The sequence below is a fragment of the Syngnathus leptorhynchus genome, chromosome 15 (assembly GCF_054491065.1).
Source record: "Syngnathus leptorhynchus isolate UIUO chromosome 15, UIUO_Slep, whole genome shotgun sequence".
NCBI lineage: Eukaryota > Metazoa > Chordata > Actinopteri > Syngnathiformes > Syngnathidae > Syngnathus > Syngnathus leptorhynchus.
Window position 1 is genome coordinate 2,045,778 of NC_141209.1, and position 27,630 is coordinate 2,073,407.

A 27,630-nucleotide genomic window follows, 5' to 3' on the forward strand; every position below is an offset into this window, starting at 1 on the left:
TTATTTACATCACTATAAGAGTGGCGCGAAAGCTTGCAGAAAGTCAAATGGAATCGCCCCGGGGCACACAAACGCCTTCGTCAAACGGGGCCAAGTTTAATTACACTTAAGTGGCCACAACATTGAGTACACGTGGAGCAAAGGTGCATCGAAATGTCATCACAGTTGTTCCTAATATTTCGAACCTCGACATCTAAAAAGTAGCTTTTGTACGTAAGCCGCCGTGGCGCTACGATTGAATATGAGAACATGAATAAATGTAAAGGATCAATTTGTATACATTGCACATTGAAGTAAATGTTTCAAAACAAACTTTGATTTTATTTTTCCGCCCCATACCACTAGTGGGAGCTAGCGTACCACTTAGAGGATCGCATACGGAGCCAAAGTATGACAAAAAGTTGTCAATTAAAGCCGTCTCCTGAGCCAAAGCACAATTTGACACCATAAAATCAAATGTTTGCTGCTCACTTTCAATCCTTATCAATTCACCGACGTGACAGAGACAAAAACACACATGCTACGATTAGCTTGTCCTAATTCGACAACAAAAAGCAGACAACCGTAACTTTATACCAAGCAGACATCAATTTGTCAACCTTTTGAGAAACGACGGCAAATACGAATAACTATTTTCTGTCCGAAAATAATCACGCAAGGAGAAAAACTATCACTTTATTAGATTATCATCACTCCCCGTCCCCTCATTTTACTCCTAAGCAAAGTAAAAGGTCTAAAAAAAAAAAAAAAAACGGCCACATCAGCTTTGCACTAAAGGAATGTCATGTGACGTCATGTATTTGGGATCAGATTTCTCCTTCTCTTCTTCTCTTTCTGCACTGACAAAAATCTGCGTGTGCGTGTCATTTCTTTTCTCCAACGTGCCCCCTGGATCCAGAGTCCACTATTAAGCAAGAGGGAAAAGGGGGGGGGGGTCATCGATAGATAAATCAGATTCCAAACTTTTGGGAATACGATCAAACTGCACGCGTGTGTGCATGCGTGCATTGTATTCCACTTTTTGGGGATTTGTTTTTGTTTTTTTTAGAAGCATAAAAATGACAAATAAAAATAAGAAAAATGTGGCTCGATAGTTTGGAAGATGTGTTGGTGCACAAACAGACACGTAGTCGTTTCTGAGAGGTGGAGGCAAAAAAAGAGAGAGAGAGAGCGAGAGGGAGAGAGAGAGAGAGAGAGAGAGGGGAGGCTGGCTGGAAGGAATGCTAGGATCTGCTGGAGTGGAGACTTTTTTTTTCTTTCCTTCCCTAAACGCCTCATTGTGCAGGGAGAGGGGGGGGAAGCACAAAATGACCCAAAAGCAACAAAGTCTCCATAATATCACTAGGAAATATCAGAGATTTAAAAAAAAGGGGGGGGGGGGGATATGTTACTAATTTGTGAGGGATAAAAGAGTATTTTTACGTCAAGCTACGAGACATTTCTGCTTGGTTTAAAAAAAAGCCATTTGCTGCAAAAACGAGTTAATCGCCTCGTCAGCATCTACGACTCGGATTGTTCACTTTTGAATGCAAAGCAAAACAGAGATTTAGCAGTAGAAACTGAAGTTTGCTGCTCACTCTCCATCCAAACCAAAGTCAGCAAAACGATACTTTGGCGGTGGAAAAAGTTGCAAAACTCTACTTTGACGCACTTTTTCGAAAGCGCGTAAGTGCAGCCAAAAGTGACATTTTTTTTTTTTTTCCGCTCTCCTTTTTGGACGCTGCTTGGCCAAGTGGCTCAGACTGCCGGCGTCAGCGCTACCAACATACACACACATATATACACGCACACACACACTCACACACGCACGCACTTTATAAAAGTTTCCCTCTCCAACATGGCCTCCTTTGTTGAGAAAGAGTTGAAACTCACCTCACTGCGAATGAAACAACGTGGAGAGCGGACGGCGACGTTGGCTGCGTTTCGTCGTGGTGATGGTGGCGATGAGTGCGTGTGTGCGTGTTTTTTTTTTTTTTTTTTTAATTCCCAGGCTCCGGAGCTCGCCTGCCTGCCTGCTCGCCTGTCTGCTGGCGCGGCGCGACGCGGACTAGTGCGAGCGAGACTCCGCCATGTCAATCAAACGGGCCACGCACATGGAAGGCTTAGAGCCCGCCCCTACCGTACTGACACACACTAAAAGCGCAACGCAAATCTCCAACTCGTCAGACTAGAAGTTTCTACGGAAAACAAAAAAACGGACTTTGCATCAGCTGTATGAAATGTTGGGGTTTTTTTTGTTTTGTTTTTCATCAACTTTTCTCCTTGTCAAATAAAAAATGTCATCTTTTGGGGGATTTTTGGAGGGGGAGAACATTTTTGGCTTGGCTGAAGCAAAACGTTCAAATGTGATGAACTACGAGTACGCTACCGACATTTTCCATCGCTGCTTCTCGCACACTCAAACAGCAGATAAATGAAAGCAGATGAGTCAGGGAAGGGCCTCAAAAGCATCAACTTGGGGCAACCATCCAGTGACGTAGTGGCGAAATGTAAGACAGAGCTGACAAACAGAACAACTCCAGGGTCATCTTGAGATACAAGCCACCTGAAAAACATATTGCACACAACCAAACAACATTGCTTTAGGAATTTCTGCTAGCTTCATGTGGATATAGAATGAAGAATGCCATCGAAATGCTAACAGTTAGCTTCGATCGTCACAGTTTTAACACGCATATATTCTTTATCCTCAATGGAAAAACGTTTAATACGGCATGACATGTGTTTGTTTGCACGACTGTATTATACTGCCTCCTGGTGGTCAGGGCGGTCACAGCAGCAGGAGCAACACATTGAATTGCAGCAGTAGAAGTACTGATTCAACTCTAGTGAAAACCTTCAAACTGATATGTTAAGTATGAGAAAAAAACTGATGTTGGATAAGTTCTAGTGCTGAGTAGGAGGGGCAGTGGTTGTGGAGGCAGGTCTTGGCTAGGAACGTCAGCGAGCGCCAGATGTTTAACAGCGAGCCAGCTGCTCGCTCTCGTTCTTTCTTGCTCTCTCGTACCATTTTATAACTTGAAAGCCTCTCGCCTCCCTGTAATCACCAGAGTCGCTTTCAACTAAATGGAACACGGCCTGGAGCGGAGATTTTTATAGCCTACTGAAAGCCACTATCAGCGTTGTGGTTCGGAGAAAGATCAACAAAGTTTGTGTATATATTTCATTATGTATATTGAAAGGAGTCATCATGAACATTGAAGAAACCTGTTGCCATGCAAAAATACTGAAACAATTACTGACCTGATTTTCCCTTTAAAATTGTACTTTTTGACCACCAAAAAGTATTTTATAGTCGAGTTGTGAGCCAGCTGCAGGCTGGGGTGCATTTGCATACGTGTTGTGTCTATGAGGGGCTGGGCTGGGATGGGATCATGCAGGACCACCGGCCGATGGACGATAACGTGCACACGCTGTACGTGCACGCGCGCGAGGAGGTGACGATGGAATTTTCACTTCAGAAGAGTTGAGCAAGAGCGGGCATGTAACGCTCGCTCTCTCTCTGGTTTTGGTGGGCCACACGTTTAGCCTTTTTCCGACCTTCAAGCTTCACCCGTTGATGGAATGATGAGGTCATTGATGGTGTCATGATTTGCCCGAGTTGACATGTCATGAGAAAGGAACGCGTGTAAAATATTAAAGGAGGACTGACTAAAGTTTGTGATGAGAAGCAAAATCAATTGGGATGAAATCTATGACAACTAAATTGTAAATGTACAACCCCTATATATTTAAGTACATTTGGATTTCTATATTCTCAGATTTTTTTTTGGTGTGTGTGTAGAAAACATGTATCAGTGTACTTTAAAAAGATTATTTGGGTACGAGGGCAAGGACTGGGCCGGCCTGCGAATAGCAAAAAGTATGCGTATTACCGGAGCCAAATTGTGAATAACAAATGACTCTTCAAGACGCATCATCCCAAATGAATCACCCCCAAAATTTCCTCTCGGAATTCCACTAAATGGCGTCACCCAGAACAGCGAACCCTAACCCTGGCGGAATGTCCTTGGCTGGCTCGCCACTGGGCTTGTGTGTGAGCAGGAAGTGGGAGAATGTGACTGTGTGGGGAAAACAAGCAACAATGTGCCACGCTTACCACTTCCTGTCCTGGTGTGTTTGGGTGCCTTTGCCACGGCAACAGTGTGGAGTGACTCAACCGGGCATATGCATGCAAATCACACACACATTTCAATTTGTATTGAAAAATGTGCAAAAAAAATGTTGGTGGGGAAAAAAAAACCCAATAAAAATGTTGGGAATTTATTGAGAATTTTTGGGGAGATGGTGTTTGCATCTTTAATTGTAAACCGTCACTTTATTGGACATTTTAAAAATGACTCTCTCGTTCGCAAATGTCTTTATTTGAACCTTTTGAGCTTCAAACCAAAGCAGCCAATGCCACAAACTAAACAGGGAATCCAAAAAAAAAAAAAAAAACATGCCTGCTACACAAACCCTAATGTTAGGAAGCTCATCCAAATAAAGGCTAACTCACTTCCTCTCACAGTAGTTTCAGAATAAAAGTCCTGACATGGCTTGACATAACTGACATCCAATGTGTGCTTGTGTGGAGTTAGTCGTAATGATTGTCAGTTACACACACACACCAGATAAAATTGAATTCGAGCCACACAGTGGCACTGCAATAAAAATCATGTAAAAAAAAAGACATTTAAAATGGCTTCTTGTTACTATTATTATTATTACTATAATAATAATAATAATGATGATCAATAAAGACATAGCCAGGCACATTTACAGTGGCTATGTAGCTACAGAAATGGACACAAAGCCATAAACACACACCTCTAGATTCCCAAGCACACAATCTCTAAGCTGTGTTAACACAACAAGCACGCATCAATGAACCTGGTTTTTTTTTTTTCATGATATTGTGTAGCTGCACTGTGCATGTTGAGCATTAGAATTGTTATAAAAGGCATATTTACACACATGTTCATTTGTGGATATTAAATAGGAACTAAAGGGACTGAAATTGACACTCACTCCCTGGACACAGCATTTGGTTCACCTGCACATTATAATTTGATTTTTTTTATTTTTCATTTCGCGTAATAAACCAAGAGCACTAACACTGTATTTGGCTACATGAAGGCTATGTAGGTGTACTTAATAAAGTGTCCGGTGAGTGTGTAGTTGCAATGAAGAGCTTAAATAAAATTTCTTTGGCAACAACAACAAAGATAAGATAAGATAAAAGAATAAATAACAGCTTCTTTGAAAAATAAAATAAACCCCCAAATTCAGAAATGAGCCAAAATCTCTAAAGTCGTGCAAAAATTTTGAAAAAAGTGTGTTTGGGCCAAATTTTTCAGTCAACATTTTCAGGTAAAATCTATTAAGCCTTGTGAAAATATTTTTGTTAGATTTTGCATACATTTTATGAAAAAAATTGCAATTAAAAAAAAAAAAAAAAACTCACTAAAAATATTGCATGAACATTTACATGTTAATAAAATCTTTCCAAAGTCATGCAAAAAAACCTAAAGACTTGAGTAAATTAGTTTTTTTTGCGTGTTATGTGATGTGTCTGCGCATGATTGTCAATGTTTGATAAAAAAAATAAAATACATTCGTCTTCTGTATAGCTTTTTTTTTCTATAAGAGCTTATCAATGTCTCACTCATCCGTTTTGTTGTGAGTCCATCTTCACTGAGGGGGAAAAAAAAAAAAAAAAAAAAGAGTCATCATCATAAAACGGATGTCCATATTCTATTTTCTGTCCGTTTGGATGGAGCGCATCCATCAATGGCCATTTTCACGCCGTCAGATCCGAAATGACCAGTTTTTCCATCTTATTCCCGATTTCAGCCGGCACCTGGAGATCGTCCAGGTCATAGTCGTCCTCAAATGACCTGGAATCACATTTCAGAACTTTAGCGAGCTGATCAAACTCCTTGAATGAAGATTAGAGGAGATTATTTGCGCCGATACCCTTCGTGAATCTGCTCGTTGGCAGTCTCCTCCGCCACCAATATCTCGTACTCTTCCGAGGCGTACTTATCCCAGTCGGACGGCTCTGGACCGTCGCTGTCGAGGTCCTGGAAGGGCCACGTGAGTTTTAATAAGAAAACCCGCAAAATTTTCCTTGCTACAAAATGATGGCCACTTGCACCACAATGGCCCACTATTTGTGCTCACCTTCTGCACAGCAAAGGGATCTCTCTGTTCGTGGTCCAAGTATTTCTCTAGGTTGAAGAAGGTGTCAAAGAAGATGTGAGCCATGCGGCAACGCTTCAGGTCACTCAGCGTGATTTTGCCTGGACAAAAAAATAAAAATGGCGTGACGTGTTAAGGTGAAGCAAGGGTGGCTGAGGGAAAACGTCCCACTTGACATTTACCCGGACTCTCTGGTTTGACCAAGTCGAGCATTTGACACAACAGGTCTTGGAAGGGCAGCGGTTCGATGCCCATTCGCTCCATGCGCTCACACTGCTCTTCGTAGAAGTACTCCAACTCGTACATGGACAGAGCGCCGTCGCCGTCCACGTCCATGCAACGGAACCAGTACTCGATGCTGGAAGGCGAATGGTGACTTAGCTTTTGGCATGGCCGCAAAAAAAAGGCAAAAAATCTCATTCTCACCTAGTTGGATTTTTCTTGTCCTCTTCAGAAAGGAGAAACCAGACAAAGTCAGCGTAGCTCATGCGACCTTCTCTCTGCACGGTGTTGCCCCTGGCGACCAATCACACAGACACCTTTAATTCCGTCGTCATAGCGATCGGGCTCACTTGCTCCCGTTTAACGCTTACCGGGTCACGGCGCCCGAGAACAACCGCTCGATGATTCTGTTGGAGGACGCTGAGGGAGGACAGCAGAGGACGGTGCGTGTAAACAAAGGCGGCCATTTTGTGACAAATGTGTCAAAGCGTCTCACCGTGGTCGTTGTATCGGGCCAGGTCCTTGTGGTCGATGTAGAGGTCGTGGTCGCCGTCCAGCTCCCAGAACTTGCAGTAGATGACGTAGAAGTGCTCGTAGGAGAAGTAGTCGGTGATCTGGTTGATGTCGTCCTCCTCCTCCAGCAGCGCCAGCGTCTGCAGGAAGTTGCTGCGCCGCAGTTCCGTCATGGACACGCGGCCCGTCCACGAACGGTTCACCACGTAAAAGATCCGCTGGATGACCTGCCAGTAATACACCACTATTAGAAATAGGATTTAATGTTCCCAATATTCTTTGGTTTTTGCTTGCTTTGAGAATTATTGTCAATTGATTGTCTATGTGAAGCCCTTTGAGACTGCTTGTGATTTAGGGCTATACAAATAAACTTGACTTGACTTGACTTGACTTGTTCTTTAAAATTCATTTTTTGAAAGAAACCAAATGTCCATTTTAAAATCCATTCAAAAAGTTTCAGAATGACGCTGAGCCACTTCCTGGTTCACGTAGCATGCAGCTAATGTGTCACAGACATGAATATAAAACCGGTGAGCTGGACTCCACGGAAGGAAGTGTCCTAATATGGGCATGGAAGAGGCCATGGGGGGGGGGGGGTGCTGCATACGAGGCATGACTAGCCATCAGAGTTTCCATGATGTTTTTCAAAGCATCACACCTGGCACAGGCACACACACGTAAACCTTTTAGTATTTTTTATTTATCAATTACCGTTGTGATGTAGCGGGAATGAAATTCGGGTGCGTCTTTTAGAAATGTGAGTCCAGGATGCGTATCCACGATGTCCTAAATAAAAAAAGACAAGTTGTAATATTTAATGAAAATTTAAATCTAAAATATCATTTAAAAATACTACTAAGACTGCTACCGACTTAAAATAATTTGACATAAAATAAAATAGTCTATGCCGTATAAAATATACTCAATATAACTCAATATATAGTCAATAAAATCAGCAACGGCTAATTAAGGTATGGTAAGGTGTTTATTTTATTGTGGAGGCTGACATCAAGTAAAGTAGAAGAGCTGACCTGCAGAAGAGGAATGAAGTCCTCCTGCTCCAGGTACTGACAGCCGGGTTTGGCGAGCAGGTTGACAAACTTTGAGGCGTCGTCGTGGCAACCGTGCAACAACCTGCAAGAGCGCCGAGCCGCGTTAGCATTTCCGCCACTTCGATTCCGATCGGCCGCAAATGCAACCTACTTCCTCCAAGTGGCGATGAAGGAGTGAACGGAGACAAAGCCCGTCCTCTCGCCGCCGGCGCCGTAGAACATGGCCGCCTTCCAGTACAGTGGACAATCGCACACCTGTGGGGGGGAAACAATTTGTCCTTTGACCTTTTCTCGTAAATCACATAAATCTAGACTTTTGATATCACCCGCATGTTACAATCATTACCTTAGCGACCTTGCTCATTTCGTAAATGTCGGCTTTCTCTTCCTCAAACTCGGCGAAGGTCTCTTCGATGGCGGCGACGGCCGCGTCGTGGTTGGCCGGCGGGCCGGCGGCAGGAAGCCCACTTGGGAAGTAGAACCTGGGAATGTTGATGGCAGGAGGAGGAGGGGGAGGAGGAGGAGGAGGGGAGATGACCACCGAAGCTGCTGGCGGCGGGCTGGGCGAGCGGTGCGATGGGGCATGCGGGACGGTGGACGCCTGGGCGGGGGCCGGGGGTGGCGTGCCGGGTTTCTTCTCCGCTTTGGACTGGACCTGAAGTAGAAATGAGGAGCGTGATATGCGAAATATCGTATCTAGTAGATGCAAAACAACAAACATGAAACAGGAAGTTGTTAGCTTGCAAAATTTCCTTCCAGTGGCCATTTTGCACATATTGAGGCTGACAGCTGTAACACTCCCCCCCCCATTCATTCTATCACTCTATTCCTGCGCCTCCCGTCTATTAATAACCTGCTGGTATCTCCCTCAGAATAGTTTGTCGTTCCCAGCATGTCGTTCATGAGAAAAGCAGCAAGATATTGGATACATTTTTGTTTTGCGTGTCTGACCTGTTGCTCCTGCTGTTGCTGAAAAGACTTGAGTCTTTTCTTGAATCGCGACGGCAAGACAAAATCACAGCCCCGCGCCAGAAAGGCCAGCTCACCCCTCAGATCGGGGTCCCGGCGCAATGACGTCTCCTTGATCATCATGGTCGGGGGTCTCCGCATGCAAAAACGCCCCCTCCCGCCAAACTCCAGTTAGGGTTCCGAAAAAAAAGCTCCAGAAAGTAGCCCAGAATCTTTCCCTCCGGAATCTGTGGTAGTAATCCAGTATGCAAGGTTCCGCTGCAAGAAGACCACCCGGGCATGATCTACCATCCGAGGGGGGGAGCAAACCCTGCAGTGTCCCCCTCACACAGGTCTTTCTAGTCCCAAGCTAGGTTCAGAACCGAGCGCACCGAGAAACTTGAGCCATGCTAGAGTCGGGCAACACGCAGTTCACCGATTGAGAAGGAGGCAGGGGGGGGGCGGCGTTTTGAGACCCCCCCCCCATTCAGCAAAGGCCACTTCCATGTGAATGGGCGGGGCAATCAAAGAGGAACTATTTCCAAAGAGGTAATTTTGAGACGGCGTGATGAATCAGTGAATGACACGTCAGTAAAGTTCCAGGAACTTTGTCACCTGCTCCTGAAACTGGATTACTGCCTTACTCACCATGATGAGCACTTTTACAGATTTACTATGGGTTTTTTTTTCCCTTGGATTTAGACAGTGTACCTAATAAAATGTCCAATGAATGTCACAAATGTCTGCGATGCAGCTGTGTGCACATTCCAAAAGAAAAACAACCTTCTCGCAATCTGCTAAAGGAATAAACACCTTTCCCCTCTTTTTTTTTTTTTCTCGCACAAGTGAGTTTAGCGGATAATCTGGCGCCCTCTAGCGGTCACAGCAACATTTCGGACAAAGTTGATGCAAAAATGACTCATTAAAGATTTGTTTGTAAGCATATTTACGGTCATGGTTAAAAAAAAATTTAAATATCTAACGTGTGCTAGTGACTTTTCCAGATACAACCTTGTGTTTTTTTTCGGGTAACTCCGCTGTGCGCACCCCTGCTGAATACTTTGGAACAACTCCACTCTGTACTGAAGCCAAGGTCGCATACCAATCCCACACACACACACACACACACACACACACACACACACACACACACACACACACACACACACACACACACACACACACACACACACACACACACACACACACACACACACACACACACACACACACACACACACACACGCACACAAACAGACTTTTCCTGATGTGCTGCAGGAGGAAACATGAATCCCAATATCTTGTGACAATCAACAAACGAGCGCCATGCAAAGAGGACGTTACGTCGACTCAAATCTATTTATCGGAATGCTGCACGTGACTTGATTTGCTTGATCATAAATATAAGGAAAAATAGTTATGAATCAAATGTGGCAGGGCATTAACCGATGATCATATTTCTCCAAATCTGTTTTTATGAATACGATCATAGCGTAAGTCGTAGAAGGACAAGACGACAGGTGCGCACTTTTCACGCCGCGATACGGCGACAGGCGAGTCAGCCCATTGAACGCATGATGGGGAATATTCGTTCAGCTGTTCCGCAGTGCCAACTGTGTGCGCCACTTCTAAGGGAAGTAGAGAATTGTGTGCTACTTCCGAAAGCACCTGCTCGGAGTGCCTGGCGGCTGTGTGTAAAATGATCCGCGTTATTTTCGCCTAGGGCGCTACTAGGCAGATTCCAGGCAATGACAAAGACAGGAAGTCAATTAGCATTACAAGTGAGTATTCCAAATTGAACACTTTAAAAGGTATCACCTCAAGGGCAAAGAGTGCAGATGAAAAAAAAAAAAAGGCATTCAAGGTCAAAAAGGATTTGTGGTTCATATCTAATGATAATACGGCTTTCATTTGGCTTTCCAGAGAGCCAGACGGACCAACGACCCATCGGGGAGATGGAGGCCAGGCTGATGGTTTCTTCAGACGACTCGAAACCACGCTCGGGAAACGCTAAAGTCATCAAAGAGGTTTGTTGTGGTTGTCGCCCGCTAGTCAGCAAGCAAAGATTTTCCACAGCCTCCACTAAAGTCTGAGAGCTTCCACATATGCCTTCAAATTTCTGGTTGGGCTTTCATTCAAAATCAATGTCTTTATTGTGGCACGTTATGTCGACTTAAACTTGAAATATTAGCCACAAGGAAGATTCCAAATAAAGTTTGAGTATCTGGGAACAGAAATAAAGCAGATATGATAAGTTCCTTGTAAGCGTTTAAGTCACATGGTTTTTCAAAATGATCTCAACGTGAAGTTGATTGTTTTAAATGTGTTTTACGTCGTCTATTTTTTTAATCTGGTTGTTGTTATTTGGCAGAATGTCCACTAGATGGAGCTAAAGACCAGACCGACTAGTTTTGAAACACCCACTAGAAGGCAGTAGACGACCACTTGGTACCGAGAAACAAATTCTGGCTATGTTTTAACACAATTCTAAATTCTATCCATCCGTCAATTTTCCAAACCACTTATTCTTGTATTTATTTTATTTTTTTAAATTTGTAATGCTGTATACGAAACAAATATGATATGATTTAAATTATTATTTGCAATAAATGGCTTTCAATCTCATTTATAAGTGAGTCGCAATCTGACTGTAACAGTGAAGAGAAAACCCGAATGGAGATCAGGTCAAATATTTTGCTTGTACAATCACAACTTTGCTTGTCTGTAAAAAAAATAAAAACGCCTTTCCCAAAACAGCGAGCTCTTGGGAGGGAGTCCCATCATGTAGAGTGGGGGAGTCCCGCAAAGCCTCCCTCCCTACCTCCCTCCCTCCCACCTCTGATGCTCCAAAACATGTTTTGCTAGTTGCCATGGTAACACAGCCTCCAGCTGAGTTAAAAGCTTCCAGATGAAAAGGTGACTCGCTTGAAAAAAAAAAGTTTGACGCTAAAGTGGGAACAGCCGTTTGGAGGACATCCCAGGCTGCAGTGGGCGCGGCGAGCCGGGACGGGCCGGGCCGGGACGGGTTGGGCTGGGCCGAGCGATGATGTCAGCGGCTTAACAGCTACCAGTACGAGCAGAGCGCCGGCCGGGTGCCAAGTGTTGCACCTCAATTTTGGATTGTGACCGACATTGGAAAAGAGCTCATGTGCTCTCTGTCCTTGTGAGTAAGGGTTGTTCCAATTCACACAAATCCATCAAGTATTTTGGTCTGGACCCAGAATTTCATTTTCCTTCAATTAATAAAAATGTCTCTTTACAAAGCACGCTTGCCGGGCCTTGAACTTGCGCATTTAATCCAAACAAGCGTCTTCCCCCACTTGGCACGTGTTCCTCCTGTGACCTCATTTCCTGTAGAAGGAGTGATGTCATCCTCCAGCCAAGCAGAGTGCTGGAAAGCCCCCCCCCCCCACCCCGGCCCCCAAACTACGTGGACTCCACCCGTTAATATCCCTGCCTGTATAAATTATTTTTGTGCAAATCCTCTCCTCGTGCCTTCTCTGACAGACAGTTATTACCTTCCTATCGGCATACTTTTCCTAAGCTCCCCTTTCATCCCCTCCCCCCCCCAAAAAAAATCCTTTGTGCCAAAACGCGGCGGGCTGAGCTGTCAACAGTTGACTAGGCTGGAGAAGGAAAAAGAGAATCTGGAACTCAACTCTTTCAATTTTCTCCTTCATACGTATATATTTGAAGAAGCGCTGGTCTTAATAGAGCCATCAGCCTTTTTGGAGTTGACGTGCACATCGTGACACCTTTGCCTGTGTTGAAATGTACAGGCGCCAAAATTGCCTTATCAAGTTAAGGGTCACGGCCAACGAAGGGGGGGCGCACTTAAATCGGATCAGTGAGCCCGCCAAATCGTTAAAAGGCCTCCTTAGATTCCCGCCCGCCTATAAAACACAAATGTGAAGCACGGGCACATGGCGGCGGCTCCGCTTACGACCTCCCGCCGAGCAGAAGAGCCTGCCTCCAATTTGACGTCGCCTGCGGGCGCCGTTTGGGTTTAGGTCAGGGGATTCGGACTCATAAAAATCCAATGGCAATGTAACCAGATATAGGGAATAATATGGACCTAAAATAAAACTCAATTATTTTTTGGGAAATATTTCAAGCATGGCAACAGAAGGAGAGAAACACAATAAGGCAAGTGGCACACGCTCAGGTCCATTTACACTGTGGCGACAGCGAGTCTGTTAGCGAGATGCCATAGTACAGGGGGGGGGGGGCGGACAGATTTAGGTGCCCCCCCCCCCCACCCGCCAGGGGAGCAAGCAGGCTAAGCATACACTTAACACCGGTGGTGGCAACAGACAACCCCCTACGAAGGCGTCGCACCCTCCATCGAGCGCCTCCGATTGGGTCGCGGCGCCACACGGCAACAAGTGTTACTCAACACGCCCAAAATACTCGAAGCATGCGGGCCAATGGCAAGGGTGAAGTGTTGGCTCATCGCAGGCTGACTACGTGGCCGGAGGTGACTGAGGGACACTTATCCAGTATTTGGACAAATTCCTGGAATCAGTTATTAACGATGCACTCAGGTACTGTTATTATTGAGTTCTGGCTGTCAGTAACCATGACAACCTCCAAAATGTTTTGACATCAACAGGACATGAGGCGGGATGGCTTGAAAGCCCGAAATGTATATTTCAAGCCTCTCACGTTCATTCCGTTGAGTGCGTCAAAGCGCCGACGAGTGGCTAATTACCGCTATTCATCAGTAACTATCAATTATGGTCAACGATCCAACAGCAATTACAAACAAAAATTCTCGTAACACGACAAATCTGGAGAGGAGAATAACAGGATTGACGCTCACCCTGATCACTTCGGGAGTCTGCTGGATGAGCAGAGTTGAGCCCGTCTCCCTCAAAGCCGGAACGTCCCCGACCGGATCTCTCTCGACGACCACGGTCGGGCTGGTGGGCGGGACTTTGAGCGCGGCGTCGTTCCCCGGACCGGCAGGAGGCGCAAGGTAGGATTTGGGATGGAGCGAAGGGGCTTCGGAAACACCGTCCTTTGTTTTCGCCGATGCGGCCTCGGGGGTCGGCGGATGCGCGGACGTCGCCGTGCGAACTTCTTCGTCCGCAACTTTTGGCGTGACGGGAGGCGGAACTGAGGGTGTTCGGGCGGAGAGCTTTGGAGGTACGGCCGGAGCGGTTTCCGTTTCCGCCGGACGGTCTGCCGGATCAATTTGTCCGGCGGAACCGTCAACGTCGGGCCTGCCGGTGGAGGCCAGCGTACCTTGCAGGAGCTTCATCACCTCGCGTTCCTTGCCGCTGCTCCTCTCGGCGCTCCCGGTGCTCCCCGCCCCCGAGTCCACCAACTCCTGGGCAAAACTCTCAATGCTCTCCAAGATTCTCAAGAGTAAGGCGCCGTCCTCCGGCTCGTCACCAGCGAGAACATTGCGGCTCTCTCCCTGAGGGGCTTTGGAACTGGTGCCGTTCACTGTCGGGTGGCTGGTTTTCTTTTGGAACTGGGAGATTTTGGGCTGAGCTTCGGCGGACACCATCCCAAGGCCTCCGCCGCCGCCTCGCTTGCGGGTTTTGACCGGAAGCGGTGGCTCGGTACTCCTGGGGTTGCTCATGCTCTGAGATAGATTCTCCAAATCCATCAGCAGTTTGTCAATGTCGTCGTTCCGGTGCGCCGGAGCGTTCGTCGAAGGCCTCGCGGGGGTGTGGCCGATGCCGCACGAGTCTAAACGAGAAAGAAATGAATTCCGTATTTTGTTTCTGGGAGATGCGACCCGTCCAGACGTCTTACCTGTATCGACTTCTTCCTCCTCGATGTAAAGCGCCTCCATGGGGGATCCCGGAGGCGGCGTCGGCGAGACTCCGAGACGGGACGGAGAGTGCGTGGGACTGGACGGAGAACTCGTGACGGGAGCGGGGAACAGGTTGTGATGCGTGACGGGTGAAGGGGGATGTGAATGCTGGAGTCCGTTGGTGAGTGCTTTGGGTGGCGAGCTCTGGACGGAAACGTGAGGAGCGGGCTTTGCGTTGGGAGGCGAACGCACCACGTCCTCGTAACGCGGAGGTTGCTCGCCGCCGAATATGGGCGAGAAGGGCGCTTGTTGGAGCGAGTGGAGACTGTTGACCAGCTCCGTCAGATCGCCGTGCCCGCCGCCCTGTCCGCCACCTCCGATTCCTTCCAGCTCCAAAGGTAGTCTCTTCAGATACATGCTGAGTTGGGTCATCAAAGCCCGGTACACGCTGTCGGGACTGGCACCTCCATCCTGGGGACCTCCGCCGGCTTTGCGTCGGATGCACTGCTTGATGATGTCAGTGCACTTCTTCAGGTCTTCCGAGCATTTGAGCAGGATGTCGAGGCAGGCGCGGATGTCCTCCCCGCCGCCGGCGGCAGCCGCCTCGCCCCACGTTTTCTCCAGCAGACGGGCAATCAAGTTCTCCTCCCCGAGAGTGTTGCGGTAAAGAGAAGCCAGAGTGTTGACACTTTGCTCCAGCGACCCGATGCCGCTTGAAGCGTTTAGTTTCGTAACGGCCGACGAACCGCCCTTCAATTTCGTCTCAAAAAGCGGCGGAGAGTTTTCGTCGGCGGGCGGGACGGCGGCGCCGTTTGTCGACGCGTTACTGGAGCTGAAGTGGCCGTAGATGATCTCCAGATCGGTGGAGCGACGGCTGAAGGAGTCGGGGCGGACCTTACGACCTTTCCGGAAGGTGACATGGCTGGAAGAGGAGAGACGTAGCTTGTCGAAGGAAAACTCTTTGAGCTTCCCGCTGGCCAGATTGATGGCTTCTTCCGTGATGTCTTTGAGACTTCCGTAGGTGCCGCAGCTCAGGTTGCCCGTCGATCCTCCGCCAATGGGCAACTTTTTTCCTCGCCAGGCGTTGCCCTCTTCACCGATATACAAATTTCCATTGCTTCCCGCCCTCTCCAGAGCACCGCAGTCACTGGTCCTAGCGTGATGTTGGCCGCTCAAGCACCTGACGGGCGAGTCCGGCGCGACCAGCAGCTCCGAGCAGGTGCCGTGATGGGCCACGGAACATTCCAGCCCTTGCGAGAGCGTCCTGCACGGGCCCGAGCAATAGTGCACAGCGTGAGAATGCTTGCGTCGGTCCACCACCACGCTGTTGTAGCAGCTCACGCTGCTCACCACCACACGGTACGCTGCCGCCATGGTGACCGATGTCACCGAACTAATCCGTCAGGGCATACAAGAAAAAAATGTCCAATTTTTAAAAAGTCCCGTTGTGAAGATGGGGATCTCAATAACAGCTGCGAGGTTCTGGTTCTGGGCTCCACGGGTCGCTTCTCCGCTTCCTCTCCCGTGGCAGCTCGTTATCCGCTAATGACAGCGAGGCAAGACGGCGGCGGTGGCGGCGGAACATCCAGCTGGGCCCCCGCGGGCCTCCGGCGCTGCCAGCGAGGCTTCAGCATGGCTCCGGACTTGGCGGGTCCGTGGCTGGCTGGAAGAAATCCTTTCTCTCCTCCTCCTTTTAAAAGTCCCCAGGCAGCCGAGACGTAGTTGCTGACTCGGCGGCCACAGCTGCAGAATAGCAGGGGAGCGAGAGCAGATGGCCCACTGCCCTCTTCTCGCTCCGCTTATGTTGCGTCTGGAAGTCTGCCGTCACTCTCGTTTCTCCAGCCTCTCGTGTTGGGCTTCTCTGACCTGGGGGGGATATGCAGGGGGTGGGGGGGACTCATTAGTCTATCAATTGTGAATACTGCAAAAACTTGATAGGACTATCAAATGTGCACGCTGATGAGCAATAAAATCCAAATTCTTATCGTTTAGTCATCACAGAGCTATAAAATAGGACAAATACCTGCGACGTGACACATTTGAAACCTTTCAAACCGATTGCTAGCATATGCCTTGCCATAGGGCTTCTTTTTTTTTTTTTTTTTTTCTTAATAGCAACAAGACAATAAAACTCCATCTGTCCCAAGTCACATTTTAAAGTCAAGGGTAATGTAAATTGTAGCTCATAGAAAATGATCTTTTCAGTAGCTTGAAAATGGCATTTGTCTCACTCTCATTCTTCTCTTCCCGAGACTCAGCACATTCCCATACATAATAAATCAACATGCGTAAACGGGACGCTGGAAGCCACCCGAGCAACTGCTGTGCACGAGAGTTGAGACGTTATTATGAAGCCCGAGACGCGCGCGCGCACGCGCACGCGCACGCCTCTGGAGAAAGACCGTGTGAATAGCTCCACACCTCATTATGAGCAAGCGGCCCCGAAGGATCGGATAGACGCACCAAATTTACTCTTTGGGGAAGTGAGGAGGGCGAGCAAGGAAAAGGATGTTTTTAGGCAGCCTGACTCACAGCTTTTCTTATCGCGAAAAGCCTTAAAAGGCACACACGCGCAGGCGACTGCGCACGAATAGCGCGTGCAAAAAAGAAACAGCAAAATAAACATGAATCCGTCCGTCTATTTTTTTATTGATTAAAAATGATTTATGAACGGCTCTTCGAGACTGCTGACGAAGCTTTTTTCTTTCAAGTGCATCCAAGTTCCTTTCTAACTTTCCCTGACTGAGTAAATGAGCAGAGAGCTCACTTTTGACACTCTCCAGTCCCAAAAACCAGCGCGGCCATCCGCAAGTGGCCTCTTCAAAAACGGCACACCACGTCTGCACGACATTTGGAGAGAAAAGAAAGAAGAATAGGTCTTCTGACGTGGTCAGAAATGAATTAGAATCCATATAAGTGCATGTTTAGACTGCGCCAGTGAAGCCAGACACTGCTGTTGCCGTCCATCAGAGGGTCATACGAGGAGCAGATTAGGGTTTCTAACCACAAACCCCTTGTCGCCACCGCCCGTTGTCACGGAGACGGCGAGGAGAGCCATCATGTTCCAGCACCCTCATCTAAATCGGGACTCTCACCTCGACGGCGTCAAACTTTTCAGACATTTACGATTGGATCGGCATCGGGCAATCCGGGAAATAATATATCGGTGCCTTTCGAATGTCGGAGGAAAATGTCCTCCAAAAATCCATCATTCGAGAACAAAAAGATGAGGAATGCCCTTCAGGGGCTGGAGACGCTGAGGTGTGATACGGAGCAGAAGGTGTCAACATGGGCTTGCTCACTTGTGATGAAAACACACACACACATACAGAAGTTGAGATGAAAAGCCAGACGGACATTTTGCCAAGGAGGAGGAGGGTGGGCAACTTAGGTCACATGCACAAACACTGGTCCGAGAATAGCCTCTAAACACCGGGGAAGAAAATAGCCCAGTAACAGAGGATGTGTGCGTTTGTGTGCGTCTCTATTGTAACCATTTGTAGGCTGCCTTGTATGGAACTTTGAGTCTTTCATCGTCAGCCGCATTTCATCTCGGTCGCTTGTTCACCCAAAAAAAAAAGTCTCGACTTGTGCCCGCTCTAATTGCCATCTGCTGAGCTTGAGCTCGGTGTCATTAAATAGACATCAGAAAGGAAGCACATGAAAAGACACACAAGAAGGGACGTGCGGTGTCCACGTTACGTGCAGGAAGATTTGGCCGAAATGTCATCAATCGGGTGTCGAGGATGCATCAACGGCTTTACCGCCATCAAGTTGCTCGCGCTATTATTTTAACCAGCTGCGAGCTGGTCCAAAATACAAAAACAAAATTTGCATCCTTGTGGAGCTGTAACCGAGTCTTGGCGTTTTCCTCACTGCAGGAATGCTAAGCTAACTTGCTAGCTATGTTGCAAATGGCTTTGGACGGAATCACGGCTAGCATCCAGTAAAAGGAGAGCGCTGATGGCTACGCACATCTGTTTGTAATGCGGCCCTACAAATGGCAAAGATTTATGTCTGAAGATGGCTTATTGGACGTCCATAATGTGACACAACATGGGGGGGGGCTCTGCTGTCATCACACACACACACACTCGATAGGCATGCCTGCTTTCAGCATAGTGATCTCATGGGGGGGGGATACAGTATGTACTGTACATGCCAGTGAAGGAACTGACACACACACACACACAAGGAGGCAAACACGCTTCTGGCATGTTTTTGACACCTGGAGGAAAAGGATAGTGGGCTGGCGTGACAGGAGAACAAAGACAATGGTTGCAACGCCAGTGACTCATTGCAAACGGACACACACACACACGGAAAACATACTATGGATCGCCACAGCCAATGTCAAGTAAAAAAAAAAAAAAGATGATTCAAATATGCACATTTGTGTGTCAAGATTAAAAAGAATTGTGGTGTGTTAAAATTGGACTTTTTATTGAAGGCCATATAAACCGGGTCGAGTACACAGTATTCCAACGCCTACACGCGGCTGGAGCAAAAAAACAAAAAAACAAAACACCCACTCACACCAAAGTTTGTGTCTCAAACTTGCAACATTAGCATAACGTCAAGAAGGGCTAAATCGTCGAGTCTTCACGACGAACGACTCGCCATCTCGCACGCTCGGTGTAATGCGAACCCAAGGCGGATACTTCAAAAATGCAAAGGAGTCCGGCGCTCACTCCACAACAATGAAGCAAAGGGGCCCGTCCGTTAAAATCCATTCCATCCTGGCTCGAAAATGCACGAGTTGAGAAAAATATGGCTTAGCTCAAACAACATGACCTCAGCTTCTTCAAATGCTTCGCATGGAGATCAATGGAACTCTTGCTTTAAGTGCCGACTGACCTCAGCTGTCTACAAAAACATGGTAAAGGAAATCGTTTGGGTGCTTGCTTTTTTCCAACGGCCTCCTGTACTTCACTTTTGAGGAAACGGAGTGCTGCAGCAAAGTGGAGACTGCGGAGCATGGGGGAATTCCTACAAATAGCCCAAAACTCTTTGAACTGTTTTAAATTGGGCAAGTTTTAACATTGACAAAGCCCATCGACGTCCGATAATAGGAAAAGCAAAACCGTCTTGTACTCACATTCCAGAAGCGACGTCGACGCTTTTCCTATATGCGATCCATCAGCGCCGAATTTCTAAGCGCCCGGCGACAGACGAAAACAACCCCCCGAGGGAAAACGCGGTTCGTCTGGCAACCCCTTCAAGAGCGTGATTAATATATACGACAGCTTTACGTTCAAGCCCTGAGAGGAGGAGGCGGTGGTTTGGGGAAGGGGTGGGGGTCAACATTTTGGGGGCCTATAAATAGGAGCTGACGCCAGAGAGGATAAGGTAGCCTCGGTAGCCTGATTCAGCCGAAATGATGGATACCTTAGATCGCCTTCTCTCGCTTTCACTGGAATCGTCTGGCTGGCCCAAAGCCTTCCAAAATGCTTGGAATGACTTTGACAGGCAAAGCCTTCAATGAGTTTGATGGCGTGACGTGGATTCATAAACACAAGCCGCGACAGTCAAGTTTGGTCGCAGTTTTGCAAACATGGAAAGGTTTAAAGGTCAGACCGCCGTCTCAAAGTTGTAGTTTTGTCGACAAAAGATGGAGCTCGGCGCTAAAAGTATGCTTTGAACTTATGCCGAGACAAATTGGTGATATTTCAAGGCTGCTTATTTTGGTTTAGACTCTTCTCCAACTGGGCTAGTTCTCGTCAACAACAATTAAAGCAGCGAGCGAGGAGCAGGCTAGAGCGCTCCGGTTTTATCGCCAATCCTCCAGATGATCATCAAATGTTGACGTCGGTAAAGGACAAAGATCAAAATAGCTTTATTAGTCAGCGTGGCCTACGTTTAGGACACCTGCTTGGGTCTCAATTGGACAATTTTGAAGACCTTTTCAAAGATATTCTCAATGGCAATTAAGATTTTATTTTTAGATTCATTAACTTCCCGGTAAAGACTTCTTAAAGATCCGCCGGGACCCTAAAAGCAAAAATGGCTTCCGACGGTCAGGGCCTACACAAGAAGAAAACAAGGACCCAGAAAACTATTTTATATTCTGGTTCCCATGACTGCAAGTTTGAATTGTCTCCAGTATATCACTGCATAATCACAACGCGACCAAGATGAAATTATAGAGTCATGACAACACATGTACCACATCAACACCGTCCAAGTGATGTTTGTTCCTTCATCCTTCCAACTAAGAGGCCGTCAAAAAGGCCTGCGAGAAAAAACTGGGTGGCTGGCATTTTAGCTCGTAAAATCCCAGAACTACGTTGTGACGGGTGTCGGTACGCAGCCCCGGCATAACCGCGTACTCGCTTCCCGCAGCTCTGGCTCAGCCGCGAGCGGTTGACCAACTGGCAGAGCAGATGAGTCGCCCGCCATCCAAAAACACGCCGCCAGCCGTGATGTGGGCGGGCGGAGTTGAAATTATTTTCCTTACAATGCAACAATCCACACAATAACAAACTCCTTTGTCTTTAAGAAATTCAATCTTAACGATTTCCCGCGACAGGAGCTGCAATTTTGTTTTGTTTGTTTTGGCTAGCGCTAGCTTAAAGTAATTTGAGGCTATCAGGTCAAACTTGAGTATTCCCACTGTAAAGAAATTCTCTGAAAGATTATCTTGAGAGATTATCCTGTGGTGTGACAAGGACAGTTAGCTAGCAATTGAAGAGCTAGCAACAAGGCTAAGCTAACTCATCCAGTGTGGAACAAACATGAAGTTGAGAATGTGGATAAGCGGCAAACTGTTATTAGGCGGTTCTCTCTCGCGGTTCCTTTTAAAAACAGCTGGGTGGGTGGGAAGCAGGGGAAACAATTTTTCCACGCAAATGTCGAGGGGATTTTAAAGGAAACTTTCCAAATGTCACACAGTTGAGAAAACAGCTGGGTTGAAATGAAAAAACACCAAAGAGCTTCAAAATTGTGTAGAAGGACCGTGTGTATTGACAAAGGCGTGATTTATTTGCGTTTTCAGGAAGTTCACACAGCGTGATTCATCCACTTGTCAAGACTACTACAGCTAGATGTCTTCATCGCACATACGAGGACCAAAAAGGAAAATCTACCTGTTGAAAGTGAAAGCATTTTGATGGCATCAAAAAGAAGAAAAGGAGATTTCGTCAGCCTCCAAAATGACTCACCCACCAGCCTTCAAAGTGGGGGGGGGGTTCCGGTAGTGTCTGCAACCATGGCAACCTCAAGGATGCATTGATGAAATTCCCACTAAATGCAAAAAACATCTCGGTGCACAACAATGTTTTCCATTTGTGCTAAATTTAATGGGACATGTCTTTTATTTTGCCATTTATTTTTTCTCCAACATTTGTCAGAAATCACCAGCATATATTCCACGCCTGAAAACTAATAAGCGTATACTCAACTAACCACTCAACGCCTCCCCGTGCGTGCGGATAATTGCAGAATAATTGCCGCGCCATTTGTCGACAGCGTGCGTTCGAGGCCCCTTTCTGCCATCTTTAGCCAATTGAACTCATTAAAGCCACGTCTTCATCTTGTCACTAAAAGCCTCTGAAAAGGTTCGGGACTCCAAGTCGGGCTCACGTGTGAATGTACTTAAGCTGCCCTCAGATGCTGACTGGCATAAGAAAGAAAAGCGAAGCCTGACGAAGACCTCTGCGGTCTTCATGGTAGATTTACTGGTCTTTCCTACTCTGTTGTATCACTCTTCCTTTTTTGCTACTGCGGTGGAGAATGAGACGAATGGTCTGGCCACAGCGGGCAGTAAAAGCAGTCCGTGGCCCGGTGTCATTTTAGTCCAGACGCTCGCAGCGTGTCTGTTGCACAACTCAGGATGTGGTAAGGCCCGGCCAGGGGGCTTCCATCGGCCTCGCTCCTTCCTTCAAAGCAGGGGCAAGCTTGACATCATCTGAAGGTGACAGCGTTGCGGTACTTTGCAGAAATTACTCGTTCAAATGTTTGCGCTCGAGATGAAATAATAAATAGGCAGAACAGAGTTTGAATTGTCCACTGGAGAAAAGCCGTGAGCGACACAATCACATTATGTAATTCAATTCGCTTTTTGGGACTGCTAGCTTTGGCTAGCGCTAAGCGCACAGAAGACAGCGATGTTTGCTTCAAATCACGATTTGTGATACTTTAACTTGATTATTCTTTAATTATAAAATGAACAAACTACTTTCTGATCTCCCTGTGATGCCACAACAAACAAATTCGGGCAATTCACACTGTCAATTAGAAACACTCTACTGACACCCGCAGGCTTGGAGTAAAACAGTAACTGACTTTCCATCAATCGCAATGGAAGGAAAATTTTCTGTCTTCAGGCATAGGAAATGATGTTTTATGCATGAGAGACGTAATAAGCGCGCACAAAGCGACAGAGGGAGTAAGACTCATAAATTTTTTTTTTAAAAAACGGCAATAAAATATTTTTAGCCGGCCGTGTCTTAAAGTGGGGGCCAGGGAGAAACCACACCAACATGACCGTGAATGGTACTGCTATTTACTGCTTCTTTTTTTTTTTTCTTTCCCTTCTTGGCAAGTGCAGGCCGAAGTGGGAGGAATGTTGGGTTCAGATACTCACTGCGGGTGTGTGTGGTGTGGACAAAGAGAGCCAGTGTGGACAACAGAAGACAATCAAAAGCGAGAGCAACGCATTCCAGAGTGCAGGGACGGGCGAGAAGCGCGGCGACCAATCGGCGCAGCCGCCACAATGGAGCCAGTCAATGAGGGAACAGTGAGTGATTATTTTTTTTTATTTTATTTACCTCACTCAGCCTATTTCCATCCATTCATTCTTTCTTTCTTTCCTTCAGCGTTTTTCCCAAAGCAGATCTCACGGCCCTTTGAAGGTGATTTAAAAGGAAGAGCCAAGGAGTCAACCTCCTACACACACACGTATGAATCACCCCTTTGTGTCTTGGAGCTTAGTACACATCCTATGTTCTGTCTGTGTGTGTGTGTGTGTCATGATCCGAGAAAAGTCAAATAGCCCCAAATGGTACTCTTCCTCGAAAATTTCATTTAACACAATGCTAAAAAATGTAAACAAAGATCTCTTGCTGACACGGAAGATGATTAGCCACTGTGTTTAGACAGCCAACACACACACACACACACACACACACACTGTAACTTAGCTTTTGACATCTTCATTTTTAGCAGCAGTGCACGGAATACGAGCCGAGCCCACACACATTCTACTGGGAAATGTGAATGACTACGACGTCCCCGAAAGACGCCAGACACAATTATCACCTTGTGCTCCACGCTGATGAGTAAGGCAACAGCTTCGCAACGCTCGCGTGTGTGTGTGCGTTACCCGTTCAATTCACAGCGGGTGGCACAATTCGACATATTGACAAAACACACATTGTTTGGAGCAACTATGTGAATGTGTTGGACAAATGACAAATCTGGGAAGGGTGTTGGTTTAATCCCAAGGGTGCGGTCGGTGTCCATTTGAGTTCAAACACATTATTCCCTCATTACGGGCGACGTTACATAACAACTGTTAGCCACCGAAATACGTCGCAACAAGTTAGCTGTTATGTCATCATGTAAATAAACATACTGTATTATTTTTTTTTACTTATTAGGCGTTCATCCAAATTCCAACACTCCTGAAGGGAGCTGGCCAAGGGGAAAAGTGGCATGGCAAACAAATCCAGATAGGAAGGTCGCCATTCTTTGGGGCCGGCCATCTTTTGGGTCTCCGTCTCTTAAAATTGTGGATTTAAGGAAAAGATGCCAGCGGCTCTGTACACAAACTCACATGCTTGTTTCCATGTCGTTTCCCACCACTAACGAGCCTTAAACACAGCACGGCAGCACTTTACTGATACTTTGATCTTGATGTGTTAAACAGGAACACACACAGCCTGAGTGGCCTTCACAATTGCAAGGTCCAGCCAGGCTCAAATTACTGCACACACACTGAGGTAGGTTCCCATCATCTCAACAGACAAATCCATGAAGATGCCAGGAAGGAGAGTCACCAAAGGCCAGTTTTGTTTTCCTTCCGGAACATGCGCTGGCTGAATATGTCACTCATTTTCCGTGTGTGCAAACGGGGGGGGGGGGGTTGTAATCTATTCTAGGAGAATTCCAGAGAGGAGACCTAGTGACTGACCCCCACCTCACAGGATCTGACAAGGAATCGCCACAAACATCCCTTCTCACGCGCGCACGCACGCACACGCATGCACGCAAATGCACCCACGCACATCATTTAAACAACATAATTGAAGGAAACACGCATGTGACGCTCGGACACACCTGCAGGTTTAACTCCATGTGGCGTTCGAGTGTGGTGAAACAGAGTGGGATTTTATACGACTTGCATCCAAACCCACCACGACACATGTGCAACTTCAGGCGCAACAAAACAAGCAATTTTTGCAGGAGAATATTCAGATATGCAATAAACGTGGGATGGTCTCTCCGATCAATCACGACAAGGTGAGAATATAATGTCCAAAGTTACCTGAACGCAACAGGAGACACCCCACAGAGTCATGGGGGAGCTTGCGCGCACGCCGAATTCCACGCACTCAACCCGGGCACAAATATGAGTCAGAGCCGGCGGGTTAAACACTTGGGGGGGGGGGGAACCTAACCTGGTTGTCGGAACCTCAAAATCAATGGCAAAAAGCCCCTCGCAAAGTTTGAGAGCGAAAGGAATGTAAAGACAAAATTGCCGCTTACCTTTTCCCCCTTTTTTGTCCCCCCACCTCGTCCTTCACCTCCACCGGCGAGCCGCTCGCTCTTTCCGCCGTCGCCGCCGCCGCCTCCTTGTCTTGGCCGAGTCACGACCGCCGCAAACCTGCAAAATCGAGCGGCAAGGAGATCCTCGGCGAACCGGCAGAGCCCGACTAGAGGGTGGACTACCTAACACACGCGTGGTGGGCTTGTTTCCGTGTCAGCCTTTGTGAGCGTGACAGCTCTTGGAGCGACTGGGCCGAGTGAGAGTGAGGAGAACCGGGGGGAACTTAGGGGGAGTTCCCGTGTGCAGCGCGTCGGGGCGGGGGCTCGTTGAGAGTGACGGACAGGCTGGTCAGCTTGGCAATTTAAAGACTTTTAGTCATTGCTGACACATTCACAATTGCTTTGTATTCATGTCAAGTGAAAATACATTTGCAAAAAAAAAAAAAACATGTTAGGAAGAGTGCTGCTGCAGACTTTGTGTACATAGCACCAAAAAAAAAAACACTCCAGAGGGATGACAATGAGCTGAAATGGAAGCTGCTGACATAAATTGCAACAGAGAGCGTCACTCGCCACCTCGCCTTGAGGACACCTCGCATGACACAAATACGCGCAAAGCAGAGGGACAACACGGTCGCTGCGTGGCGTGGCGTGGCGTGGCGCGCGTATTTGAAGTCGACAGCATTTTAATTGCTTGGCCTCATCGTTGTATCCATTTTTTTTTTTCACGTTGACGCCCCCCCTAAACATCAGGCACAATTCAACTCCAAATGTTTGGAATGTCAAAGCGCATCCCGGTCAGCTTGCAGTGCTGCTGCCGCAACAGCTGCTTCTTGTCGTGCTGTCTGCGCAGCAGCTGAAGCCAAACGGGGAGGTTGACAGTTTAAGGTGGGGGTTGACCCAACATCGCTATCCCATTTGGGAAGGGGGCTGCAAAGGAAGCTTGGATGTTGTGTCTTCTCAGCAACCTCCAACTCTCCCCCTGTGATGACTTTCACAGCTCCAAATGTCCCCCCCCTCTCCTCCCGGGCACAACAAGGTCAAAGGTCAGGGCTGAGGCATGCAGTCGGCCTCATGTCCGACCCCCAACCTAGACGGATGGATTTTCCCAGATTTGTGTTAGCAGTGAGGCCCGCTCCGGTGACGACGACGACAATCCTGACAGTTCGTGCCAATTTACGTTTTTTTAACACCCTCGGCCGCCCCGTGCAACCAATTTCAAATCATGCGACCGCCACAATTCTCCGGTGCTGAATTCATGATTTATTTATTTATTTTATTTATTACTCCTCGTCTCATGTTTGATCCAGTCAATTGAATGAAGTTGTTTACCACTTTCCCCAATAACCCGCATGGTCGCACAATACTCAGCTTCAAAGCCTCACTCAGTCAACTAGAGAAAATTGGATTTTAGAAAATTCAAATCCCATTTTGCGCTTGATGACCGAAGTATGCCAATTGCTTTTGATGGGGTGTTGAATGAAGTCATCCTCAAAGACTTTTATTCATTTCTGAGTGCAAAAATGGGGGGGGGGGGGTTCGCAAGGCAGCCTGAAACAGAAACCCAGAGCGCGTGCCTCCTGTATTTAGTGGCGTTAAATGACCATTAAGTGTAATTCCAGTCGAGGCCGCCCCTGAAATTGGGGCCTCCGTACCGCAGACTACAAGGAGACGCCATTTTTTATGCTCGACAGACACGTATATATGGCATTCAAGTTTAAACTCCTAGCATTCCGCTGACTCTCCTATTCGGACACATTTTTGGCATCCGCTTGCAGCTTCGGGAAACGGATCTTGCTTAGGGTTTCAAATATAGCCGCACAAACACTGCACGTCATGCTGGGACAGGTCAAAGTGCTTGTATAACTTCATTTTTTTTTTTTTTTTTTTATCTGATTAAAAAAGTCATTCAATAGCAAAGTACTGTAACAAGCAAACAAGGAAAAGACTCACCATGTCATGACTTGGAGAAAAAGGGCAGTAACAACAAGCAAAGTGACGAGGCAACTGATTGGTTGAAACGAGGAACGGCGCTGATGAGAACATGTAGAAACAAAAAGCCAGACAAGAACATGTGATGTAGGAAAACAAAATTTGCCAACATAGTGAGGTCATGAAATACACAGTTTGTTCGCCATCACAACTCGGCCAAAAGTCCAACCGCCCTCGCTTTGGATTTCCTTTTTTAGCCGACTTTATGAGAGTATTCGGTATCTAAATGTTGGAGTGCACCTCCTC

General features: G+C 47.1%; 2 protein-coding genes across 3 annotated transcripts in view; both read right to left on the reverse strand.

The window, feature by feature from the left end:
* The window catches only part of fndc3ba (fibronectin type III domain containing 3Ba), a 41,339-nt gene extending 39,286 nt beyond the window's left edge, over positions 1 to 2,053 (reverse strand). Inside the window, exon 1 of the mRNA XM_085931326.1 lies at positions 1,873 to 2,053. The gene's annotated coding sequence lies outside the window, so the exon portion shown is untranslated. The remainder of the gene's footprint in view (positions 1 to 1,872) is intronic.
* Positions 2,054 to 4,348: 2,295 nt separating this feature from the next.
* Positions 4,349 to 25,707, reverse strand: ppp2r3a (protein phosphatase 2, regulatory subunit B'', alpha). 2 transcript variants are annotated; one of them, XM_085932582.1, is made up of 14 exons: positions 25,393 to 25,707; positions 14,685 to 16,551; positions 13,741 to 14,618; positions 8,317 to 8,625; positions 8,122 to 8,225; positions 7,950 to 8,052; positions 7,630 to 7,704; positions 6,902 to 7,145; positions 6,777 to 6,825; positions 6,610 to 6,699; positions 6,366 to 6,541; positions 6,166 to 6,284; positions 5,959 to 6,065; positions 4,349 to 5,879 (listed from the first exon to the last, which is right to left on the reverse strand). In XM_085932582.1, the coding sequence occupies exons 2-14, from the start codon at positions 16,057 to 16,059 to the stop codon at positions 5,783 to 5,785; spliced, it is 3,726 nt and encodes a 1,241-aa protein (XP_085788708.1). In that variant the 5' UTR covers positions 16,060 to 16,551; positions 25,393 to 25,707; the 3' UTR covers positions 4,349 to 5,782. The 2 variants fall into 2 exon arrangements, with proteins under 2 accessions (XP_085788708.1, XP_085788707.1); XM_085932581.1 differs by having other exon boundaries at positions 13,741 to 16,551.
* Between the last annotated feature and the right edge of the window lie 1,923 nt (positions 25,708 to 27,630).

What these genes read in the sequence shown, in the direction of transcription:
- ppp2r3a (XM_085932581.1), bottom strand. Translation starts at nt 16,059, where the DNA reads ATGGCGGCAGCGTACCGTGTGGTGGTGAGCAGCGTGAGCTGCTACAAC. An exon ending in GGCCCGATACAACGACCACG is followed by an intron (nt 6,826 to 6,901) that starts GTGAGACGCTTT and finishes GTCCTCCCTCAG; the next exon opens with CGTCCTCCAACAGAATCATC. An exon ending in AACGAGCAGATTCACGAAGG is followed by an intron (nt 5,880 to 5,958) that starts GTATCGGCGCAA and finishes ATGTGATTCCAG; the next exon opens with GTCATTTGAGGACGACTATG.